This window comes from Papaver somniferum, chromosome 9 (assembly GCF_003573695.1).
Source record: "Papaver somniferum cultivar HN1 chromosome 9, ASM357369v1, whole genome shotgun sequence".
NCBI classification, from domain to species: Eukaryota; Viridiplantae; Streptophyta; class Magnoliopsida; order Ranunculales; family Papaveraceae; genus Papaver; species Papaver somniferum.
This window is the reverse complement of record NC_039366.1, coordinates 28753380-28779238: the sequence shown is the minus strand read 5'-3', so window position 1 is coordinate 28779238 and position 25859 is coordinate 28753380. Positions and strand designations below refer to the sequence as shown.

Genomic DNA, 25859 nt, shown 5'->3' with positions numbered 1-25859 from the left:
CCGAACCAAGTAAATCTTTGTCTTATTTACATTTCAGCACTTTACATTCAGCGTTGAACATCATGTGCTTTACATTTATACTTGATTCTCTGTTTATTCCTTTATACGAACATTATTTATGATAATATTCGACTAGACAATGACAAGCTCGAAGGCTTTGAGTCGATGAATCGATATAATCATCCCCTTTACACATACGATGTACAATTTTAGAATTAGAGTGTATGTGAATATTTTTTGTGAACACGTGGATGGCTTCGTGATTTATGTGTTCACAAGTTAAGCTCAATCCCACTGCGGTTAAATTAACATCTCCTTTGTGTTAATAAAAATCCTAAGCAGAATGTAAGCTCCCAGCCCCAGAAGGATACTTTCTTGTACGAAGAGAATGCTGTTGTAAATACTTTTATTGTGTAATCAAGAGAAATGAATTTTTTCACCATGTCCATGGTATAGCATTTAAAGGGATTCTACTTTTCCCTCAGCATTCGAGTCTTGTGCTCTCTGAAACATAACTGGTTAAACATCCCAGTTCTAGTTTTGGCTCAACAATATTAGTGTTGAGCTAGTTAACATCTCAATTGCAATTTTCGTTTACCTCGTATGTATGAGTAACAACTTGTTTGTTTGCAGCTGACTCGACGTCTGGGTCTGAGTCAACCCCTGACTCGCGGCGAGTCAGCAGTTAGACTGTTTGTTTTGTAAATTTGGAAACCTCTGACTCGGCATCTGAGTCGGACCTAACCTCTGACTCGGGCCCTATGGAGTCATCCATGGAAATGCTGCTGAGTGGACGGATCAAACCCCTGACTCGCTGAAATCGACAAAAATACCCTCGACGTTTTATATCAAAAAATTTCATTTCTTTTCTCATTTTCTTCCTTCATTCCGTCGGAATGGTAGATGAGGAGCCAAACCCTAGATCTATTCTCAACTGATATGCTTCATCTCTATCAACAAATCGAGTAATTTCTATATCCATCATCGCCTCGTCTTTCCATCTATTTCAAATCATCTAAAAGCTTCTTTTAGAATCATCATCATCTCCAGGTACAATTCTTCATCCATACTCATTTTCATATGGGTTTTATGTGATTTGGAGCATAGTTTCTTTCATTTTCATATGAGTTTTATTTGATTTAGAACATGGGTTTTTATTTAGATTTTCTGGTTGAATATTTGATGGTGTTTGTGAAAATGCCTAGGGGAGAATTATAACTTTACTTGCTAATTATGATAGAACATGGGTTTTTCCTGTTTATAGCTAGGATACTAGACCATACAACCAGGGATTTCATTTCGTTTTTCCTTTTTACAGTTATGAGAGCAGTACTGGTAATTTTTGTTTTAGCATATGAGGACCAGAGTACACTACCGAACTGTAATTTTTATTTTATCATCTTCATCACCAACAATGATAATCTAGTTGCTAAGGTGGATCCATGTCTCTTTTTCGCTTGTTGCATTGACGATCCCAAGGAGTACATGACTTTAGTTTCAATGGAAGGCAAGTAAATGATAGGATTAGCATCAATGACAAATACATTTACAATCAAAATCGAAAAGGATCTACCATGATCCTATGCACACTGTCCCTTTATTTGTTCACATGGGTTTCTCCTGCAATGGTTTGGTTTGTGAATCTCACCGATGGTAGGGGACATATTTGGTTAGTGACTAATTTCCAATAGAATTGTCACGACGAATTCAGTTTACTGCCTTTGCTATCCTTCAATTCATGTCAATGTTGTCCCCTATAGTGCACTGCCACCTGATATTGTCCACTCTTTTGTGTATTAAAAAGGTACAAGCCCAAGTCCTACTTACATTATGGCCTTCTTCTTGGATTTTGTTTTCTTTTGCTATGAAGTAGTGATGCTAGTGCTAGTGATTTCTTGGACTTCGATAGTCATCATTCATGCATCAAAATTATACATAATATTTTGTGTCTTACCAATATAGGGTTGTAAAATAAAGTCATATTTCCTTCGTCTTAGATATTGTTTTCTTCTTAGAAAACCGTGTCATTTGTTTGGAGGCATAAACTTTTTGAATGAGAACATGCTGCGGAGAGGAATACACACAATCGAATATTATGCCATGTTGTCCTGGCTTGTTAAATGGTTTTTACCACCAGATACTCCCAACTTAAAAATTCCGGTATTAGGACAGTAATGAGGACTGATAGGCCATAATGATTTGGTGCCAACCATTGCTTTTACTTTTACCTCTTAAAGATTCTTTTCTTCGTTCCTGCTGTATATGGATTAGTGATAATTACTTTTGTATGGTGCAGGTAGTAACATTATCTCATTAGGAAGTCAGTTATTGCCATCACTGGATTCTAAAGCAGGTACTACTCTTTCACTTCATTCTCGTTAACATAGACGTAAAATCTTCTACTAGCATGTTGCAAATAAGTCACGGATTCACAAGAATGGGTTGGTCCAGTCAAATAGTGATGATTTGAGGTTGGACCATTAAGTGTGTGTTGACAATGTTTTTGCAAATGTGTGCAGGGATTTAAGTAATAATAATCTTGGAAACTCTATACCATGTATTCCTTCTATTCTGGAAAGGCTGTAAGTTGCACAACTGCACACTTTTTTCTTATTTGTCAGCGGAAATATATGTTATACCGTATGATGTTTATTGATGCTTGAAAGTACGTAATGCAGTAATCTTTCCCAGTATACCTTTAATGGACAAATTTCCTATTTCATTTCTCTAATGGCATCTCTTGCGTACCTGTGAGTTTTTCCCTTTTCTTTGGTTTTACTTAGTTCACCTAGCAGTGTTACACTCTAGTCTAATTGACTCTTATCTGAGCGACGTGCTTGTTTCTCAGTTTAGAGACCTCAGTCATTTGAGATTGAATGATATGCAGGTGGATGAGGAAGAGGAAGCGGAAACGAAAGAAAATGCACCTTATCATATGAACAATTTATGCGACGCGATGGCCAGTCTCCTTTAGATTTTATTGTTTCTTTTATGTTTATAGGACTTTAATCTTTAGATTTTACTATTTTATGATGTCTAATATGTTTAATTCCATCAAAAAGGGAAGTTGTTTAAACTACGATGGAACAATTTGTGATGTTTAAGTAATGGTTTAAAATGTGCGTAAGGGCATTTTCTGTCCTAAAAAATCCAGTCAGCTGAGTCAGGTCTGACTCACAAAACAAACATATTTTCTGACTCAGACCTTAGTGAGTCAGATCCAGATGAGTCAGGTGATTTCAGTGAGATCCAGATGACTCAGATGCAGACGACTCAGATGAGTCAGCTGCAAACAAACAAGGTGTAACTCTTTCCACACCTTTAAAAGTTGTTCTTAGCATTCTCATTATCAGTTCTAGTTCATTCATTTCCACACCTCGTATGTAAACTGAATGAGTAAGTTGTAAGCAGGCCCTGAAACCAACTTGGACTAGCAACTGTAAAGTCTCAGTTGAGAGTGGAAGTGAAAAGGGAGATTAGTACCACACAGGTTAGGAGGTACAACTGTACGCAAATTGCTGTGTATAAAACTAGCTCTCCACTCTATTAAATGAATCACGCAGCCGTGCGGTAAGCACAAAGCGAACTATTCTTTCGCCTTTTACTAAAGAATACCGTGTGCTTGCCGTTTCTAAGCGGCATACGCCTATTTTTGGAGGGTTTCTCTTTTCCAAAGAGGAACCCAACAATCCTCAAAACCAAATGTTTAGATTCCTAGGTCCAAGGCTACCTTGCTCTGCTGCGTTTAGGCGTATGTGACAACTCTCTGGGCACTGTTATTGCAGTTGTTTATTACAACACATTCAGCACGGGCAAACAAGATTCCCAAATGAGTAACAACACAATATTGTGCAATTGGACTAATTATTTTGACGCCAGGTTCCAATTATTATCCATCACAGTAGTTGCTGCAGTTGGATTCATGTTAAAATGCATTAAGAATAATTATCCACATAAAACTGGAAAATTCCACGCCAAGAAGAATGTTCAAACATTGTGCTGAGTTTAGACACGCATATACAAGTTGTGCTTCTGTTTCATAGTATAGAGAGTAGTGGAGGTGGGGTAAAGAATTGGAAGCTGGCATCATTTGCAAATATGAATTATTCCAGCAGCACCATCTTGTCTTGTAACAATGTTTTTCTCATTTCTGTGTTTGTGCTTTCAAAACATGTCAAGTTTCAGCATCTTAATAGAACTTCGATCCGTTGAGAAATTCTGTATAGCGTTCCAACAAACCGAACAACCATGAAAAAATCTACTGAACAAATATGAAGTAATTCTAGTTCATTCAACTGATAAAAGATGACAGATACTGACCATTCTGCTTAAGTAGATTGCAAAATTCTTGAACTGGAGCCTGCGACCAGTTACGCTCAATCCAACTGAAATTTAAAGTCTCCTTTGTGTTAATGATATTTTCTAGTATGAGAATAATAGCATAATATCCTTTCAGTGTGTAAGCTAGACTAGAGAAATAGATCTGTTCTCCATGCTAGTTGCTGCAACACATAAAGAGAAGTTTAAGAAGTGCTTCGCTGATGCTGATTTCCTGTGGGGTTCCATCGCAGTAGTTTCATAGTTAAAAAAATAAAATGATGTCAGTAATAATTTTGCATATTGAAGTTCCAGTTGTGGACCATCGACCATGCTGCCAAACTGACCAAGTGTTGAGAGCACAAGTAAAGACGAAAATGCTAGTTTTGGAGCAGGTCTACTAACGCAGAATTTTGCAGTTGGATTCTGTGTTGGTTACAGCTTTCTGCCATAGCAAATTTTGGTTTGGAAGATTGGCAGGGGCAGCGCGGACGCACACCCCCTGAGGAAAAAATTACGACGTAGACTCGGCCCCGTAGGACAGATCTTAGGCGAGCACCCTTCCAAAGTGCAATGGAAGCCACTTACCTAGGCCAGGACCCTTCATGATCAGTCATTCACCCCGTCCAGGTAAGTATGTTTTGTAGATGCGTTTCATGTTTCTCTTATAGGCTTGTTTTCTTGATCTTTTCTGTGTTCTGTACGATGTGGGACTATCATTACCTTCGTTTTCTAAGCATTGGGAGAAGTTGGGCTATGTAGATTGTAGACCTATAATCTTCTTGCAAACTCTGCGCCCAAAAGCAGTATGTTTCAGAGTTTAACACTTCCAATCTCAGATTTTTCGATTAAATGTCTTCTTTCTCTGTTCTGAAATCTCCACCAAAACCCCTATTCTTCGTTAGTAATCAACTAAAAAAACAATTCTCCGCTTCAGATCTCCATGTTTCTCAATTCATTAATGGTCAACAATTTCTTAAACCGTCGATCTCTGAACCCTTTACTTCTACTTCTTCTTCAATTAACAAAAAACCCGTTACAGCAATAACAGCTACACAAAAAATTGACAAACCCTTGTCTTCTTCTTCTTCTTCTTCAATGTCATTATCAGCCTCAGAAGAAAACCTTGCATTTCCAATCATGGTAAAACTCTAAACTTCTTCTAGTTTTGTATATGTCAAAATGGGTTTTCTTTTGATTTTCATATAAAGTTATAAGATCGATTGAATGTAGAGTTACATTTGACATTCTGGTGTTATATTGATTCTAGCCTTCTAGGGGTATATTTATCTGTCAACTAAGGGTTTAGGGATTTAGGGCCAAATTTTCCCCAATTTGTGAGAACTTAGTTAGGTTCATATGAGACAGTGTGTATTAGGTGGCAACGCTTTATGTTTCAACCCTATAAATACCCCTCTTCACTAAGAGAGAAGGGATCGACCAATCCAGAGCAATTATAGGAGAATATAGGAGAGAGAAGGGGTCGACCAATCCAGAGCAATTATACGAGAATAAAGGAGAGAGAAATAGGAAGACTAAGTAATCCCCCTACTTCGCGGACCTATGTATACTCTAAAGTCATTCGACTATCTTTGTAATCATTCAATACATAGTGAAACACCAGCCCCGTGGATGTAGGCCTTAGTGCCGAACCAAGTAAATCTTTGTCTTATTTACATTTCAGCACTTTACATTCAGCGTTGAACATCATGTGCTTTACATTTATACTTGATTCTCTGTTTATTCCTTTATACGAAAATTATTTATGATAATATTCGACTAGACAATGACAAGCTCGAAGGCTTTGAGTCGATGAATCGATATAATCATCCCCTTTACACATACGATGTACAATTTTAGAATTAGAGTGTATGTGAATATTTTTTGTGAACACGTGGATGGCTTCGTGATTTATGTGTTCACAAGTTAAGCTCAATCCCACTGCGGTTAAATTAACATCTCCTTTGTGTTAATAAAAATCCTAAGCAGAATGTAAGCTCCCAGCCCCAGAAGGATACTTTCTTGTACGAAGAGAATGCTGTTGTAAATACTTTTATTGTGTAATCAAGAGAAATGAATTTTTTCACCATGTCCATGGTATAGCATTTAAAGGGATTCTACTTTTCCCTCAGCATTCGAGTCTTGTGCTCTCTGAAACATAACTGGTTAAACATCCCAGTTCTAGTTTTGGCTCAACAATATTAGTGTTGAGCTAGTTAACATCTCAATTGCAATTTTCGTTTACCTCGTATGTATGAGTAACAACTTGTTTGTTTGCAGCTGACTCGACGTCTGGGTCTGAGTCAACCCCTGACTCGCGGCGAGTCAGCAGTTAGACTGTTTGTTTTGTAAATTTGGAAACCTCTGACTCGGCATCTGAGTCGGACCTAACCTCTGACTCGGGCCCTATGGAGTCATCCATGGAAATGCTGCTGAGTGGACGGATCAAACCCCTGACTCGCTGAAATCGACAAAAATACCCTCGACGTTTTATATCAAAAAATTTCATTTCTTTTCTCATTTTCTTCCTTCATTCCGTCGGAATGGTAGATGAGGAGCCAAACCCTAGATCTATTCTCAACTGATATGCTTCATCTCTATCAACAAATCGAGTAATTTCTATATCCATCATCGCCTCGTCTTTCCATCTATTTCAAATCATCTAAAAGCTTCTTTTAGAATCATCATCATCTCCAGGTACAATTCTTCATCCATACTCATTTTCATATGGGTTTTATGTGATTTGGAGCATAGTTTCTTTCATTTTCATATGAGTTTTATTTGATTTAGAACATGGGTTTTTATTTAGATTTTCTGGTTGAATATTTGATGGTGTTTGTGAAAATGCCTAGGGGAGAATTATAACTTTACTTGCTAATTATGATAGAACATGGGTTTTTCCTGTTTATAGCTAGGATACTAGACCATACAACCAGGGATTTCATTTCGTTTTTCCTTTTTACAGTTATGAGAGCAGTACTGGTAATTTTTGTTTTAGCATATGAGGACCAGAGTACACTACCGAACTGTAATTTTTATTTTATCATCTTCATCACCAACAATGATAATCTAGTTGCTAAGGTGGATCCATGTCTCTTTTTCGCTTGTTGCATTGACGATCCCAAGGAGTACATGACTTTAGTTTCAATGGAAGGCAAGTAAATGATAGGATTAGCATCAATGACAAATACATTTACAATCAAAATCGAAAAGGATCTACCATGATCCTATGCACACTGTCCCTTTATTTGTTCACATGGGTTTCTCCTGCAATGGTTTGGTTTGTGAATCTCACCGATGGTAGGGGACATATTTGGTTAGTGACTAATTTCCAATAGAATTGTCACGACGAATTCAGTTTACTGCCTTTGCTATCCTTCAATTCATGTCAATGTTGTCCCCTATAGTGCACTGCCACCTGATATTGTCCACTCTTTTGTGTATTAAAAAGGTACAAGCCCAAGTCCTACTTACATTATGGCCTTCTTCTTGGATTTTGTTTTCTTTTGCTATGAAGTAGTGATGCTAGTGCTAGTGATTTCTTGGACTTCGATAGTCATCATTCATGCATCAAAATTATACATAATATTTTGTGTCTTACCAATATAGGGTTGTAAAATAAAGTCATATTTCCTTCGTCTTAGATATTGTTTTCTTCTTAGAAAACCCTGTCATTTGTTTGGAGGCATAAACTTTTTGAATGAGAACATGCTGCGGAGAGGAATACACACAATCGAATATTATGCCATGTTGTCCTGGCTTGTTAAATGGTTTTTACCACCAGATACTCCCAACTTAAAAATTCCGGTATTAGGACAGTAATGAGGACTGATAGGCCATAATGATTTGGTGCCAACCATTGCTTTTACTTTTACCTCTTAAAGATTCTTTTCTTCGTTCCTGCTGTATATGGATTAGTGATAATTACTTTTGTATGGTGCAGGTAGTAACATTATCTCATTAGGAAGTCAGTTATTGCCATCACTGGATTCTAAAGCAGGTACTACTCTTTCACTTCATTCTCGTTAACATAGACGTAAAATCTTCTACTAGCATGTTGCAAATAAGTCACGGATTCACAAGAATGGGTTGGTCCAGTCAAATAGTGATGATTTGAGGTTGGACCATTAAGTGTGTGTTGACAATGTTTTTGCAAATGTGTGCAGGGATTTAAGTAATAATAATCTTGGAAACTCTATACCATGTATTCCTTCTATTCTGGAAAGGCTGTAAGTTGCACAACTGCACACTTTTTTCTTATTTGTCAGCGGAAATATATGTTATACCGTATGATGTTTATTGATGCTTGAAAGTACGTAATGCAGTAATCTTTCCCAGTATACCTTTAATGGACAAATTTCCTATTTCATTTCTCTAATGGCATCTCTTGCGTACCTGTGAGTTTTTCCCTTTTCTTTGGTTTTACTTAGTTCACCTAGCAGTGTTACACTCTAGTCTAATTGACTCTTATCTGAGCGACGTGCTTGTTTCTCAGTTTAGAGACCTCAGTCATTTGAGATTGAATGATATGCAGGTGGATGAGGAAGAGGAAGCGGAAACGAAAGAAAATGCACCTTATCATATGAACAATTTATGCGACGCGATGGCCAGTCTCCTTTAGATTTTATTGTTTCTTTTATGTTTATAGGACTTTAATCTTTAGATTTTACTATTTTATGATGTCTAATATGTTTAATTCCATCAAAAAGGGAAGTTGTTTAAACTACGATGGAACAATTTGTGATGTTTAAGTAATGGTTTAAAATGTGCGTAAGGGCATTTTCTGTCCTAAAAAATCCAGTCAGCTGAGTCAGGTCTGACTCACAAAACAAACATATTTTCTGACTCAGACCTTAGTGAGTCAGATCCAGATGAGTCAGGTGATTTCAGTGAGATCCAGATGACTCAGATGCAGACGACTCAGATGAGTCAGCTGCAAACAAACAAGGTGTAACTCTTTCCACACCTTTAAAAGTTGTTCTTAGCATTCTCATTATCAGTTCTAGTTCATTCATTTCCACACCTCGTATGTAAACTGAATGAGTAAGTTGTAAGCAGGCCCTGAAACCAACTTGGACTAGCAACTGTAAAGTCTCAGTTGAGAGTGGAAGTGAAAAGGGAGATTAGTACCACACAGGTTAGGAGGTACAACTGTACGCAAATTGCTGTGTATAAAACTAGCTCTCCACTCTATTAAATGAATCACGCAGCCGTGCGGTAAGCACAAAGCGAACTATTCTTTCGCCTTTTACTAAAGAATACCGTGTGCTTGCCGTTTCTAAGCGGCATACGCCTATTTTTGGAGGGTTTCTCTTTTCCAAAGAGGAACCCAACAATCCTCAAAACCAAATGTTTAGATTCCTAGGTCCAAGGCTACCTTGCTCTGCTGCGTTTAGGCGTATGTGACAACTCTCTGGGCACTGTTATTGCAGTTGTTTATTACAACACATTCAGCACGGGCAAACAAGATTCCCAAATGAGTAACAACACAATATTGTGCAATTGGACTAATTATTTTGACGCCAGGTTCCAATTATTATCCATCACAGTAGTTGCTGCAGTTGGATTCATGTTAAAATGCATTAAGAATAATTATCCACATAAAACTGGAAAATTCCACGCCAAGAAGAATGTTCAAACATTGTGCTGAGTTTAGACACGCATATACAAGTTGTGCTTCTGTTTCATAGTATAGAGAGTAGTGGAGGTGGGGTAAAGAATTGGAAGCTGGCATCATTTGCAAATATGAATTATTCCAGCAGCACCATCTTGTCTTGTAACAATGTTTTTCTCATTTCTGTGTTTGTGCTTTCAAAACATGTCAAGTTTCAGCATCTTAATAGAACTTCGATCCGTTGAGAAATTCTGTATAGCGTTCCAACAAACCGAACAACCATGAAAAAATCTACTGAACAAATATGAAGTAATTCTAGTTCATTCAACTGATAAAAGATGACAGATACTGACCATTCTGCTTAAGTAGATTGCAAAATTCTTGAACTGGAGCCTGCGACCAGTTACGCTCAATCCAACTGAAATTTAAAGTCTCCTTTGTGTTAATGATATTTTCTAGTATGAGAATAATAGCATAATATCCTTTCAGTGTGTAAGCTAGACTAGAGAAATAGATCTGTTCTCCATGCTAGTTGCTGCAACACATAAAGAGAAGTTTAAGAAGTGCTTCGCTGATGCTGATTTCCTGTGGGGTTCCATCGCAGTAGTTTCATAGTTAAAAAAATAAAATGATGTCAGTAATAATTTTGCATATTGAAGTTCCAGTTGTGGACCATCGACCATGCTGCCAAACTGACCAAGTGTTGAGAGCACAAGTAAAGACGAAAATGCTAGTTTTGGAGCAGGTCTACTAACGCAGAATTTTGCAGTTGGATTCTGTGTTGGTTACAGCTTTCTGCCATAGCAAATTTTGGTTTGGAAGATTGGCAGGGGCAGCGCGGACGCACACCCCCTGAGGAAAAAATTACGACGTAGACTCGGCCCCGTAGGACAGATCTTAGGCGAGCACCCTTCCAAAGTGCAATGGAAGCCACTTACCTAGGCCAGGACCCTTCATGATCAGTCATTCACCCCGTCCAGGTAAGTATGTTTTGTAGATGCGTTTCATGTTTCTCTTATAGGCTTGTTTTCTTGATCTTTTCTGTGTTCTGTACGATGTGGGACTATCATTACCTTCGTTTTCTAAGCATTGGGAGAAGTTGGGCTATGTAGATTGTAGACCTATAATCTTCTTGCAAACTCTGCGCCCAAAAGCAGTATGTTTCAGAGTTTAACACTTCCAATCTCAGATTTTTCGATTAAATGTCTTCTTTCTCTGTTCTGAAATCTCCACCAAAACCCCTATTCTTCGTTAGTAATCAACTAAAAAAACAATTCTCCGCTTCAGATCTCCATGTTTCTCAATTCATTAATGGTCAACAATTTCTTAAACCGTCGATCTCTGAACCCTTTACTTCTACTTCTTCTTCAATTAACAAAAAACCCGTTACAGCAATAACAGCTACACAAAAAATTGACAAACCCTTGTCTTCTTCTTCTTCTTCTTCAATGTCATTATCAGCCTCAGAAGAAAACCTTGCATTTCCAATCATGGTAAAACTCTAAACTTCTTCTAGTTTTGTATATGTCAAAATGGGTTTTCTTTTGATTTTCATATAAAGTTATAAGATCGATTGAATGTAGAGTTACATTTGACATTCTGGTGTTATATTGATTCTAGCCTTCTAGGGGTATATTTATCTGTCAACTAAGGGTTTAGGGATTTAGGGCCAAATTTTCCCCAATTTGTGAGAACTTAGTTAGGTTCATATGAGACAGTGTGTATTAGGTGGCAACGCTTTATGTTTCGAGTTTTTATTTTCTGATTCAAATGAGAGTTTTTGCATATTGAAGTCGTCCTGGCATCAAGCAACAAATTGGCTTGAAGATATACCACTTTCTGTTCTGTCCTTCAATTATGAGAACATGAATTTTGTGATTCAAGTGAAAAACATATGTATTTAGCTATGCACTATTGTAGGTGAATGGTTGTACTGGAAAGATGGGTAAGGCAATAATAGAAGCTGGAGTTTCTGCAGGGCTTCAGGTGGTTCCTGTATCATTCGGCAGTGAATCGAAGTCTGGGCAAATTGTGGAAGTAGGTGGTACAGAGATTCACATATATGGTCCCAGTAGAAGAGAAAACATTCTCACCTCGTTGCTCAATGAAAACCCGAATATGATTGTGATTGATTTTACAGTCCCGGCTGCGGTTAATGGTAAAATCTTCTTGGATTTTTCATATGGTATTTAGTTAAACATTGTTAGATTATAGTTTAAGGAGAAAATTCAGTTTCCTTCTCTAATATTTGGATCTTTGATTTGTAGCTAATGCTGAATTATATTCGAAAGTTGGAGTTCCATTCGTAATGGGAACTACTGGGGGAGACAGGGAGATGTTGTACAATACTGTTGAAGATTCAAAAGGTTATGCCTTAATCTCACCACAAATGGGGAAGCAGGTGACACAATCTTTATATTTCATCTCGATTGCGGGTTCTTTTTCCTTTTGATTCTGCATCTGGGTTTTTCGTATGAACTAATGCTGTTTGTTTGGTTAGGTTGTTGCATTTATTGCAGCCATGGATATCATGGCAGAGCAATTTCCTGGTGCTTTTTCTGGCTATTCTTTAGAGGTATAGTCTTGCTCTTGAAAGATAGCCATATACTCTGTGATTGCATCAACCTTATCATCTCTATGTTCTTGTTCCGTTTTGGTTGTTAATCTATCTTTTTCATCAACTTAGTTTATTTGTATAGAATCTGTAGATGTATAAGTATCTGATTCCTTTACAATTTCGTAGGTAATAGAGTCTCATCAAGCAAGCAAATTGGACCCTTCCGGAACAGCCAAGGATGTTATCAAATGCTTCCAAAAGCTTGGGATATCCTATGAATTAGATCAAGTAAGTCATTACTCTCTCTTTGTATTAAGTTTATATCATTCGATTGGATTTAGTTATCTTTTTGTCTTAGCAAGACTTTGCATGATGCACTATGTACTTAAGCAACTAGCAAGACTTGTAGGCTACTTGTTTTTCAATATCAACATCAATTTCTTTGTTAGGCTAATCCTGTAAGTTCTCTGAGAACCTTGTTTTGATGACCTGAGTAACTCTGTTAACCAGATGCAACAAATACGTGACCCTGAACAACAACTCGAGATGGTGGGTGTACCAGAAGAGCACTTGCGAGGACATGCATTCCATGTGTATCATCTAACGTCACCTGACAAAACGTGATTTCTCACCCACCCATGCACACGCTTATACATATATGTACATGTAATTTCAATTTCAGCACTGGCTTTAACCCACTCTTGTCTGACGAGTATTAAACTACTTTCTGCCTACAGGGTTTCGTTTGAGTTTCAACATAATGTGTGTGGTACCTCCATATATGCTGAGGGTGCAATAGATGCTGCCATTTTCCTGGCTAAGAAGGCAAGATGAAAAGAACAAATGCTCGTCTCTGGTTAACTCTCAATAGCAGCATTTGTACCTGGCTTGCAATGAAATTTTGACTCGTGGACTTTTGTTGCAGGTCCAGTCCAAGGCAGACAGACGTATCTATAGCATGATTGACGTCTTGCGTGAGGGTTACATGCGATAGTGCTTGGTCACTTGTAATTTTTCACCCTGTTTCACGGGAAAATTTTGTTGTATGCCATCAGTTTTTCAACAGTGACTTGTGTTACAAAGTTTTTATTTGCATCAGTTTCAAAGGATAGTTGAATGAGATTCACCTTTATAGAATCAAGAATCGGATTTTAAATTATGTAAGTATCAAATTTGCACTGCTCCCTTGTATTCACAGTTCGCAGGACAAGATCCTAAGGAAAAACTTCAGATTACTGCACCACTTCCAGGTTCAGTGACGAGTTTGATTGACCTGTTGTTTATATTTTAAACTGGAACACAAGTTCCAGCTGTAATAACATAAAATCAACAAATTGGTTTCCAAATGCCAGAAATAGGCCTGTCAATATTTGTCCGATATCCGGTATCCGTTTCCGATTATTCGAGATCCTATAGGATTTTATCCGTTTTATCGGATATCGGATATTTTATCGGATATTTCTTCCTTAACATATCGGAAACGGATTAGACCCCATCCGAAATGTTAATATCCGATATCCGATAGTACAGGAACTTATTTATAATTTATCCTAATTTCGAGTCTAGTATCGGATATTGTCGGATAAATATCCCATAAGTGTCAATTATGAAAATGTTAAGGGTTTTTAAGCTTTTTTGTTATAACCGGATACTATCGGATATTTATCGGATATCCGACAGCTTAGCCTATCGGAATCGATATCTGATTTTGATATCCTATAGGATATTATCGGATATCGAATATCCGGTAATGCTTAACATGTCGGATATCGGATTTCTAAATATCCGACGGATATTCTTCCATTGACAGGCCTAGCCAGAAACTTAGCCCAAAACTAGACCAAAAGCCTGCAATAAACCATCAACTAAAACTGGTAAACAATATCTTTCTTAGTTTTGGTAGGGGTGCACCAGGCAATTGCAGTAGTGCAAAGCAAATGCGGTGCATGTCCCCAGCAGCAAGCACATTCAGTAGTGGGATGTCGTTGACCAAAAAAATGCGTGCATTACAACTAATTTTGTAGGCATTTTTAACAGCAGCAAAAATCCAATTGATTGGTTCTCCTTTTAAGATCAAGCAAACTGCATTATGGAAAGAGCAAACACTTTAAATTCAGCACTAGATAAATTTTGGGCTTGGAAGATTGCCATTTTGGGCTTGGAAGATTGGCAGGGGCACCGCCCACGCACAATTTTGGGCTTGGAAGAGGGGGCAGCACGGACGCACACCCACTCCAATTATGACCATACCCATCTCTTCCTCAGAGGATATAGCCTCAAATTAACTTCTTCATTACCTAATCCAGGTCTTTTACAATCATTGATAACAAACACCCTCCCTAACTCTGGGGCAAGGATCTTAATGACTACTAGCCGTTAGATCTTACTCAACCTAGTCTCACTTATTCCCTCTAAAAGATAGAAATGTCCCCCAACAAGCTAAGAAAAGTCAACAGATAAACAAATAATAGAACTGGAGAAAAGTAATTGGGTCCAACGACTTCTAAGCCCACGGGTACATGACAATACCCACCCCTTTTTGAAGTGTCTTTTTCCTCGGAGATAAAGTGCGGAAATTGAGCTTTAACGTGGTTGTGTCTACCCATGTTGTGTCTTCTGGAGGTGCACTAACCCATTGGATCAATCCTTGAGGAACAAAAACTCCAGCTCGAAGAGTAAGATGGCAGTCACGTACAGCTGATCAGTCTAATCAACCAGTAAAAGCGAGGAAGATAAAGTTAAATGCTGACCAATTTTCTTCTTTTAAGTTGTGACACATGAAACACCCGGTATATTCTCGAACCAACTGGTAACTTTAACTTCTAAACAATAGCATCAATCTTTTATACAATCTCAAAGGAGGCAAAGTACATAGAAGATAGTTTGAAATTCTCACGAGTATCCATAGAAGTTTTCCAATAAGGTTGGAGATTTAGAAAAACCATATCAACCACTTCAAAGGTCATATCCGTTCTATGTTGATCTGCAAAAAATTTCATCCTTGTTTGTGCTTTCAACAAATCTTCTCTGAGTAGTTGCAACATGTGACCTCTGTCATGTAAGTAGTGTTGAACAACTTTTACAGAAGTAGTGGTCTGTAAAGAAAAATCTAAATGGGGTGGTTGATAGCCATATAAGGCCTGAAATGGGGTCATTTTCAAACTTGTGTGGTAATTAGCATTAAACCAACATTTAACTAAGGACAACCATTCTGACCATAGTCTAGGAGTGGTACCTGTCATACATATGAGATATTATTTTAAGCAAGTATTAGTCCTTTCTGTCATACCATCAGTTTGTGGATGGTAACATGTACTGAGATGCAGTGAATGAAATGAAGAGGGTACCAAGTACACCACAATCTTTTCGGTATCAACCTATAAGTACGATACCTTGTATAATTGTCTATGTACAAAGAAGTCGAGACAATACAACAACAAGATAATCACTTGATAATAGTTACGGTACAACACCGATTCAACTGTAGGATCAATATCAAGTTCTTGGATTAACGTACATTGTATTTACTTTATTAGAGTATCGTCAAGTTGACTCTAATAATTTAATCAAATTACTTATGAGTTTTGATACAAAAATATGACAACCAACCTTGACATACCAACGCTTGGTGGGTTCAACCGAACGATGCTCTAACAATGAAGTGCCCAAGGACTTGATTAGTTCTTGCCAAAACGTGATTACAAATATCTTGTCTCTCTCAGACAATAGATGAGGATGGCAATCCATGAAGCTTGAATATGTGATGCAGAAATTCCTTTGATATATTGAGAGCGGTAAATTGATGGCCAAGATCTATAAAATGACTCTATTTTGTAAGTCTCAAGGTAGTCAATATCGGTTGTAGCGTCCAATATTATAGGTTTTTATCATGTGTCGGAAAAACCTTTAAGATATCTAAAATATCGGCTATACAAGGAGTGAACGATAAAAACGCTCATACAGGCCGGTACGTTGATAATATCGATAAGGTAGGATAAATTATTTAGATCTGAAAATATGTAAACAAAATCCTTCCTCCTAATAATCTTTTTCTTTTGTACCCTTGAAAACTCAATCCATTTAGTAAAATTTTTTACAACTATTTCTTTTTTAATGAGTTTTTCTATCCTTGAAAAAACTATGCTTCTTTATTGCTCATTCACTTTCTTCTTAAGATTTATCAAATGCGAATTTATTATCGTTGGATCGTTTATCTTCAACCTCACTAATTTAGGTTAGTAGCAACCACAGTGTCATCTGAAATAGGAGTAGTAAATATGGGATAAAATTGAAATATGATTGAATTTGTACTGTGAATCTTTTGATCTTGAAAATTAATGCATCATATGGCACCAATTTTTTTAAATTGAAACATATATAAATATTTAAAATTTCTATTATTGATAATGTATCACCGATAAAAAACCGATAAAAATCTTTTGTATAGGTGTATCAGACCCAACCGATACGATACCGATACACGATATTAACTACTTTGGTAAATCTATCCACAACAACTACAACAACTGATTTTCTGTTGCACAATGACAAACCCTCTATGAAATCCATGGGTATGTGTTTCCAAGCAGAGTCTGATATTGGAAGTGGTTGAAGAGGGCCATCAGAATGAGTATTTTTTCCCTTTGTTACATTGACAAACTTCACAAGTAGCAACAAACTACATAATATCGACTTACATTTTTAGGCCACTAAAAGTAGGCTTTTTAGCTCTGTTGTAAGTCCCTAACATATTATAATGACCTCCTATAGCAGAACAATGAACAAATTCAATGACACTATCTCTGACATTATTACCAGAACCAATGTATAATATGGTTTTTTTTACCTCAGAATACCAGCATTGTAAGTATGTATCTTGTGAGAAGGATGGATGAGTAGTTGAGAAATAACTTGATGTGCTAGAGAGTCCTCATTGTAGCTATGAATAATTTCTTGATCCCATTGAGGTTGTGATAATGAAAGTGTCATAGATTCAACAGAATAACGTGGAATCTTAGGTAATGCTCCCGCAACTTTGTTGTCAAGAACTTTTTTGTATCTAATGACATAATCTAGTTCCAATAGTTTCATAAGCCACGTTTGCTACAAAACAGAAGTTACTTTTTGTTTTATGAAAAATTCAAGCTATGATGAGCAGTATTGATGATGAATTGACTATGAGAAGATAGTGCTTCCAGTCTTGAACTACCATGACAATGGCTAACAACTCTTTCTCATAAGTGGACATATATAGTTAGTGCCTTGGGACCTAACCCTTTACTGAATAAGGAAATGGGTTTACCCTGTTGTATTAATACAACTCCAATTAATGCCTTTAGAACATGCGTCAGTCTCCAGAAGAAAAAAAAAAAGCTTGGAGAAATCAGGTAAAGCCAGAATACATGCAAAGAGCATGGCTTGTTTGGTGAAGTGAAGGCTTGTAAGGCATCACAAGATCAAATGAAGGATTCCTTGTTCAATATATCATTCAAGGGCCTACTAATGATACCATAAGCTTTAATGAATCTCTTATAATAATTAGTCAACCCTATAAACCCTCGCAGCTTCTTCAGTGCAGTAGGTTGTGGCCAACTATCCATTGTTGCAATTTTATCAGGGTCCGCAACTACACCCTTAAAGATAATTAAGTGTCCCAAATAAGCCAATTGATGCTGAGCAAAACAATATATATTCCAATTGGAAAGCAGAAAATGTTGTCTTAGCATAGATAATGTTTAAGATAGATGTAAGAAATGTTCTTCTAAAGAATTACTATAAATCAGGATGTTATCAAAGAATACTAGATTGAATTTCCTAAGGAAAGGTTTAAAATTTTAGTTCATGAGGCCTTGAAAGGTAGGAGGGGCATTTGTTGAACCAAAAGGTAACTCTAAACTCATAATATCCTTGATGTGTTCTAAAAGATGTATAATGAATATCAGGAAAATGCATTCATATTTGATGGTAACCCGACTTGAGATCAATCTTAGAGAAAAATTTAGACCCAACTGATTCATCAATTAAAGAAATGGAAAACTTATTTAAAATATCTCCAAGAGCCATCTTTCTTCTTTCCTAAAAAATGGGAGAAGAAAATAGGCAATTGTTGTCTTGAATAAGTCCTTCATCTAACATTTCATGAACTAAATTTTCTACAAGAGCATTATGCACATGATGGCACCTGTAAGGCCTTTGAGAAGTAGGTTCTGTAAGAGGAATATTGTGATCCAATGCTCTGGCATGAGGTAAGGATTTTGGCTCAACAAAAACATCTTGATAAGTTTCTAGCACTGAAGTAATAGCGGAAGAAATTAGATCAATAGGCATTGCAGAGATTGAAAAAAAAATTGTTCAATCAAGGTGGGTGTCTTGATTTTAATAAACTTCAGTAATGAAGAGTCACTGATCATGATACAAGAATGAGTGGAAGAGCTTCTTTGTAAAGAAATGTATTTCCCTTGATGTAAAAAGGATAGTCAAAGGTCATCCAAATTGAATATTACATCACCCCAACTATTTTAACTGCTCCACTTCTAAAACCATATCACACCCTGCTAAAGGAAAAACTCTGATATTCCCATAAAAGATATAATTCTGCCTGGACCAAGACAAGTTAGGACATAATCCTGAGCTTGTTATAGTATCACCATTTGGTACAGTGACTAGCATGTGACCAGTAGGTTCAATGTGTAAATGAAGTTTCTCAGCTAATCTGGCATCAACAAATCTATGTGTGCTTCCAAGAATCTTCTTCAGAAGCTACTAAAAACAAACGGGATACCAAATGCACCGAACCTTTTTGTTGGGAAACCTGTATAGACAAAACTTAATACAATAGCAAGTAGACCAACTGAATGATTCTTGACAATATGTATATAGAGTTAATATCTGAACCTATACTCAATCAGTATGTATATAGATACAAGGTACGTGAACCTGATTGTTAAGCAGAGTACTTGGACGATCTCAAGAATCAATATCCAAGATCAATCTTGTCTTATCTAAATAATTGAATCGGAATTCTGCCAAGTGATTAAACTTGTTATCTATCTTTCAAGATACGAATTCTACAAAAACAAAAAAAAAAATATCGCATAATCGATGAGAATTGAGCGTGGTAGAGCACTGCTCGGTCGAAGTCGCAAGCGTTGCTATCTCAAGCTTGTTTGTCAAGTTTATTTTCCAAAACTATAAGTCTTGATTTCTAGTCTACTTATAGCTAAGTCTCGGATTATGATAAAAAGTGTAGTTGAGCATTAGACTTCACGACGTTCATCTATTGAAGACGAAGAACTACTAAGGGGAGTTTGTGGAACTTCATCAACAAAAGGTATGTGGAGACTTGAACTCATTTATTACTCAAAAGTCTAACTACTCTATCTCCTATTTGAGACAAAAGTCGTATAGCTATATAGACTTCAATTATGCACATTTGATATTTCGAGCTGAGTTTAACTCGCTTACATATTTCTCGAAATATGTGTTGGTAAGCTTTCGCTTTAACCAAGTTCATCTTATATTATTGACGAAAGTCAAAAGATGATCATGTGAAAATCGCCTGGTAACATCTTACATGATTTGTGTGAGACAGTCATTTGACGTAGACTCGGAATGTCTCGTATTGATCATTCGATCACTTGAAAATTGCTTTGAAGCTAATAGTTTGTGTGAGACAGCTGTTGTCGTCTTCCGATAATGTTTCAATGGTTGAAATGAGAGTTTATACCAATTGGATATAAGCACAGTATGCGTACTTGCATATGTGTTGTCCAAGTCCGGGAACCATGATATGCATACCCGTATGCGTACTAATTTGTTTAGTAGAGGTCCGGGAACTAAGTACGCATACTAGCATGAGGTTCAAGCTCCGGGACTTTACTGAGTTTGGTGGTATGCGTACCCCATTCACATACTGGCAAACCAAGCTTAGTTCGGCCACTAAGGTATGCATACCCGTTTACATACTTTAGTGGGTTATGTTCTAAAATTGGTTTGTTCATGAACTAATACATTTATATAATAAGGAATGCAATCTTTTGCAAACCGTGGCTATAATGTTCATGACTTGATTCGAGTGAATCAAAATCGATTTTTCTTCAATTGTGTCTTGTATACTTCTATGAGAAGAACAACTCTAGAACTAGTTTCATTCGAGTCATTTGAACTAGTTATGGTTAAGATGAATAAGGTTGATATGAAAGTGTTCATATGACTAACTTCGGTCAACTATTGTTGAGCCAACCAATGTGTACACATTTAGGAACGGTTACTCATATCTAAATGAAGTCACTTTTCATTTGTGTGTAACAAGCTAAGTTCGATCTAACGGTTGAAAGATATTAGCTTGAGTCTAATCAGATTTTCATCTAACGGTGAATATTGAATGCTTTGTTACCAAGGTAACATTGATTGCAAACCCTGATTTGTAGACTATATAAAGGAGAACTCTAGCAACTGGGAAACCTAATCTCCACACCTCATGTGTGATAGTAGTTGCGACTAGAGTCGATTTCCCTTTAACCTTAGGTTTTTCCAAAAACCCTGTAGGTTAACGACTTGAAGACTTCATTGGGATTGTGAAGCCAGACCCAACTATTTTCTCTGTAGTTGCGTGTTCTGATCTTGTTGTTTACTATCATGATTGAATACTATCTTCTCTAAGATTTGCTCGAGATTTAATATCCGATAGGCAAGATAAAATGTAGTCACAAACATCTTCGTCTCATCGTTTGTGATTCCACAATATCTTGGTTCGCTACCATACGATTAAGATTATTGTGAGGTGATTGATATTTCTAGGCTGTTCTTCGGGAATATAAGTCTGGTATATCAATTGGTTCCTGTTCACCTTGATATATTAAAAGACGGAACAAAACTCATAGTATATCTGTGGGAGACAAATTTATCTATTCAATAGACTTTTCTTTGTGAGACATATTGGTTTATCAAGTCTTTGAATTTGGGTCGTAGCAACTCTTAGTTGTGGGTGAGATCAGCTAAGGGAATCAAGTGCGTAGAATCCTACTAGGGTTCAGAGACGTAAGGAGCACAACTGTACCTTGATCAATGTGAGATTGGTTAGGGCTCAAGTACATTCCAATCCAAAGTTCATTGGTAGTAGGCTAGTGTCTGTAGCGGCTTAATACAGTGTGGTCAAAGCTAGACTAGGTCCCGGGATTTTTCTGCATTTGCGGTTTCCTCGTTAACAAAATTTCTGATGTCTGTGTTATTTATTTTCCGCATTATATTTGTTTATATAATTCAAATATCACAGGTTGTGCGTTAAGTTCAATCAGTTATTGAACCCGTCCTTTGGGTTGTTGATTGAATTAATTAACACTTGGATATTGGTTTGTGATACTGTCCAAGTTATTTCACATATTCAATCGGGCTCGCAACTTCCCATTTATTTGATTGCGGATTGAATTGAGAAATTTAGATATAAACTCTTTGATATAATTTTCTAAATATTGAGTTGACTGTCTAGTTGATTCTCTTGAAAGTATATTGTAGTTTGTCCATAGAAATTGCTAACCGAAATATTGAGTGTGGTTGTTAGATCCCCGCTTTTTCACTTGGTATCAGAGCAAGCAAACACGTTTAAGACCTCATAAGTTTGTGTTTGTAGCGATCTGGATATGGATGATAATATCTCAGATAACGCATCACCAGTTCAGAAATATTCTGATTTGGTTCAAAGCCTTGTTTTTCTTGAGAAGTCTCTCACACCTTCTCAATTGTCTGAAACTGTGTATAACTGGGAAGCACGCCTAGATGAGCAGTTGGACGATCTTTTAGATGGAAGTGATTCTGATGAGGGACACGGTGTTGATGAGGAAGTCTCACAATATATCAAGCTCTTTGACCAACTCATGAAGAAGCAAGGGTCAACATCTTGCTTGACTGAGTTTCTGACTCCTCTCTGTCTAGAAAACAGGAAAATGAGAAAAATCTTTAAGGGATACGATTGTGGTTATAATCTTTTACAATGTATACTTAAAAATCGTGAAGAAGATGTACGTTCAAAGAAGTCTGAATGTGAAAATCTTCGTCGAAATCTCTTTAAGTTGAAAGAAGAACTTGTTGAATCTGAAGCAAGGATTAAATCTCAACAAAGCTGTTTTAAAGACATAGAAAGTGCTTTTCTTTCTCGAGAAAAGCAACTTTAGGTTGATTTAACTGCTGCTCTTGATAAAATCAAAATGTTGGAAGATGACTTGAAAAAGTTCAATACTTGGGCTATAAGGGAATAGATGCTCCAAGTATTAGCAAAGAGGTAAAATTTGTCAAGGCTAGTTATTCTTCTCAACAAAAGGTTTCCGCTGATGGAAAAAGTGAAATACCCTCACCGGAAGTTAAGGTTCGAAAGAGCAAAGTATATAAACTTCCAAAGTCAGCACATACGGATCGAGGTAAGAACATTCCTTATGTTTGCCACTATTGCGGAAATAAAGGTCATCTGGAAAGGAGATGTCGTTTCCGTATGAGGAATGAGAAACTTCATGATGTTCTTGTTTTGGCATCACAATAAGTTGTGAAACCAAGATCATATGTTAAGGATAATCCCCTTAAAGCTACAGGTTGTAACTGTCCAACATTTAGGCAAAGGAATCAGTGTTGTGATAAACCTAGTTTTGCCTATAAACGTCATAAGAAGTCTTGTCACAATCGTAATGATTATCAAAAGGATAACTTTGTAAAGACGAAGACAATATCTGATGCTCCCAATTGGAGAAATACTAACTTGCAAAAGAATAGTCAATCCAATTATCCTCCAAGAATTCTAGAAGAGAGTAATGGGAAGAAGGTTCTGGTTGTTCCTAAACACACTCAGAAGTGGATACCAAAGAAAGTCAATGATGCCTTGAGTGTGAAAAGTAATGATCACCCAGAAAATTCCATGACTATGGAGAAGGAAGTATCCATGATGTTGGAACTTAAAAAGTTCTTTGGAAAGATGGATTTGGATGTGAAAGGTTCTAAAAGCGATCTCTTTCATGATAATCTAAAATTCACTTGTGGTGAGCAAGAAATTGTTTACCTCAACACAACTTGAATATGTTGTAAGTGTATCCTCACCAAGGAATCCCCTGCTATGTATACGGTGAGGAAAACACAAGAATTGGGGCTCACAGATTATGTTCGGTAAGGCTGTAGATTTCGATTGGATTCTTTTAAAAAGGTATGTCTATAAACTTGAGCAAGATTTTTGTTTTTATTTGCTTTGAGTGCTTATAATAATCCATGTACCTTGCTTATCGTTCATTTCTACCTAATTTGATATGTGTTTAAGGTTCTTAAATGTTTAGGTTTGAAAATAGTAGTTCGGGATGTTTGGACTTCATGGTACACATACCAGGTATGCATATCATCATTTAAAATCAAAATCCAGGGGTTTTAGTACGCAAACTCGTTTGCATACTGCTCCAGGTCACGAAAATTCGTTTGCAAACCCGTATGCATACTGGCCTATAGACGTCGATGTTCGGTAAAATTGTTTTGGCCGTAACTTCTTCATCCGAACTCGAAATGACCTCAATGTTTTTGCATTCTCTTCCTATTTTAATTCTTTTCAAATTGGAGATAATAATTCTTGAGTTTGGATGAGTTAAGATTGGTCTTTGTCCCTCTCTTGTTTTTGAGTGTTGTGCTCCGTTTCGTCGCACTTGGATTCTTGGAGTACTACTCTTTTACGATCATTTGTAGATATTAAAAGAATGTTGTTGGTGAATCACAAAGAAGGAAGTTCAAGAATGGGCAGTAGTCGTATTACTATGTGATTCTTAAATGTGCACAATCATCTTATGTGAACTATGATGCATGGTGTTTATTGACTTTGTATGTTCTTCTTTGTTAAGAAAATATTTTTATACGCCTTTGGTAGCTATTCTTGGTGTCAATCCGTGTGAAAAAGATTGATTCTACCTTCTAAGAACAAAGATTGATTTTGCAGTATTAATCTTTATTGGTTTTATATATTGCAAATTGTTATAGGATACGTGTGTTTACGTCCGTGAACTATGATTATCCCATATATGCTCAAAATTTAAGTCAATTATATGTCATATGCAAATATTGATAAAAGATAGAATGAATCTTTGATTATTCCACAGTGTTGGTCTTTCCCTGATCCACATCTTTGTGAATATACTGTGTTGCTCCGTAAGTTTTCTTATGTTGAGAATGGCCAATTAAATTAATCATTTCCTTTGTAGTTAATTCAATTGAGATTTTTGGATACAAATTTATGGCTCATGTGATTTGTTAATATCCAAAGAAATCCTTCTTTTCTTGTAAAAGTAAGATCACTCTTATTGTTCTTTCGGAAATGACATTTTATGGGGGAGAGTTCTTAATTGAACTTGTGCTTAAAGATCTTTGTGGGGTGTGCGGCTGTGGAATATTGTAAGAGTTTTCTTGTATCTTTATAAACTCCTTGATGTATACACTAGTGTCGTCTATGTGAAATCATCAAAACAAAGTTGATATGTTCTCTTTTGGTCATGAAGTATCTCTATGGAAATTTCATTAGGATCCCACTAGTTTTCATACCTTTGCCAATTCATATTGACAAAAAGGGGTAGAACTAATGTGTAGTTCAGACTAAAAATACATATGATTTACGAATTATTATGTAAGGGGGAGTGGTTTTCATGTGAGATGAAGTATTGACTAAGGGGAAGTGATACATATCACCATAGTATTGTTGTAAAAGTTGTGATACAATTGGACTTTGATGCTGTGTAATAATATTATGAAATTGTATAACAATGATTGAGAGTTATTGTTTTCTCAGGTTATAGCTATGGATCTTCAACAACTATGATGCTGAGTTGAGCACATTCAGAATCGTTGGAGTACTTGGAAGTGACGAATATTTCGAGTAATGTTGAAGAACCAAGAAAATCAATCATTTGGATTGAGAGATACAAAGTTAATTATTTTGTATTCCATATGTATTGATAGTTTTGTCACTAAAATTGACAAAGGGGGAGATTGTTAGAGCATTTCACGGTCGAACTCACAAGCGTTGCTATCTCATGCTTGTTTGTCAAGTTTAGTTGCCAAAACTATAAGTCTTGATTTCTAGTCTACTTATAGCTAAGTCTCGGATTATGGTAGAAAGTGTAGTTGAGCATCAGACTTCATAGCTTTCATCTATTGAAGACGAAGAACTACTAACGGGAGCTTGTGGAACTTCATCAACAAAAGTTATGTGCAGACTTGAACTCATCTATCACTCAAAAGTCTATATACTTTATCTCCTATTTGAGACAAAAGTCGTATAGCTATATAGACTTCAATTATGCACATTTGATATTTCGAGCTGAGTTTAACTCGCTTACATATTTCTCGAAATATGTGTTGGTA

General features: G+C 36.6%; 1 protein-coding gene and 4 non-coding genes across 5 annotated transcripts; 3 read left to right on the top strand and 2 right to left on the bottom strand.

Annotated features, from left to right (window-relative positions):
* Positions 1 to 3561: 3561 nt before the first annotated feature.
* On the top strand, positions 3562 to 3681 carry LOC113314492. The gene has a single exon (XR_003342433.1). It is a non-coding gene; the product is annotated as a U5 spliceosomal RNA (small nuclear RNA).
* Positions 3682 to 4793: 1112 nt separating this feature from the next.
* Positions 4794 to 4955, bottom strand: LOC113314703. Its single transcript, XR_003342582.1, has one exon. It is a non-coding gene; the product is annotated as a U1 spliceosomal RNA (small nuclear RNA).
* A 4570-nt stretch (positions 4956 to 9525) lies between these two features.
* LOC113314491 lies at positions 9526 to 9645 on the top strand. The gene has a single exon (XR_003342432.1). It is a non-coding gene; the product is annotated as a U5 spliceosomal RNA (small nuclear RNA).
* A 1112-nt stretch (positions 9646 to 10757) lies between these two features.
* On the bottom strand, positions 10758 to 10919 carry LOC113314702. The gene has a single exon (XR_003342580.1). It is a non-coding gene; the product is annotated as a U1 spliceosomal RNA (small nuclear RNA).
* A 94-nt stretch (positions 10920 to 11013) lies between these two features.
* Positions 11014 to 13670, top strand: LOC113313542 (probable 4-hydroxy-tetrahydrodipicolinate reductase 2, chloroplastic). The gene is made up of 8 exons (XM_026562331.1): positions 11014 to 11424; positions 11852 to 12089; positions 12199 to 12332; positions 12432 to 12506; positions 12675 to 12776; positions 12999 to 13108; positions 13226 to 13313; positions 13414 to 13670. Exons 1-8 carry the CDS (start codon positions 11134 to 11136, stop codon positions 13480 to 13482), a joined length of 1107 nt encoding a protein of 368 aa, XP_026418116.1. The 5' UTR covers positions 11014 to 11133; the 3' UTR covers positions 13483 to 13670.
* The last annotated feature ends 12189 nt before the right edge of the window (positions 13671 to 25859 follow it).

Bases quoted from the DNA above. Each gene is read 5' to 3' on its own strand.
- LOC113313542 (XM_026562331.1), top strand. From the start codon at position 11,134: ATGTCTTCTTTCTCTGTTCTGAAATCTCCACCAAAACCCCTATTCTTC. The intron at 11,425-11,851 runs GTAAAACTCTAA...GCACTATTGTAG, and splicing joins ACCTTGCATTTCCAATCATG to GTGAATGGTTGTACTGGAAA. The intron at 13,314-13,413 runs GCAAGATGAAAA...CTTTTGTTGCAG, and splicing joins CCATTTTCCTGGCTAAGAAG to GTCCAGTCCAAGGCAGACAG.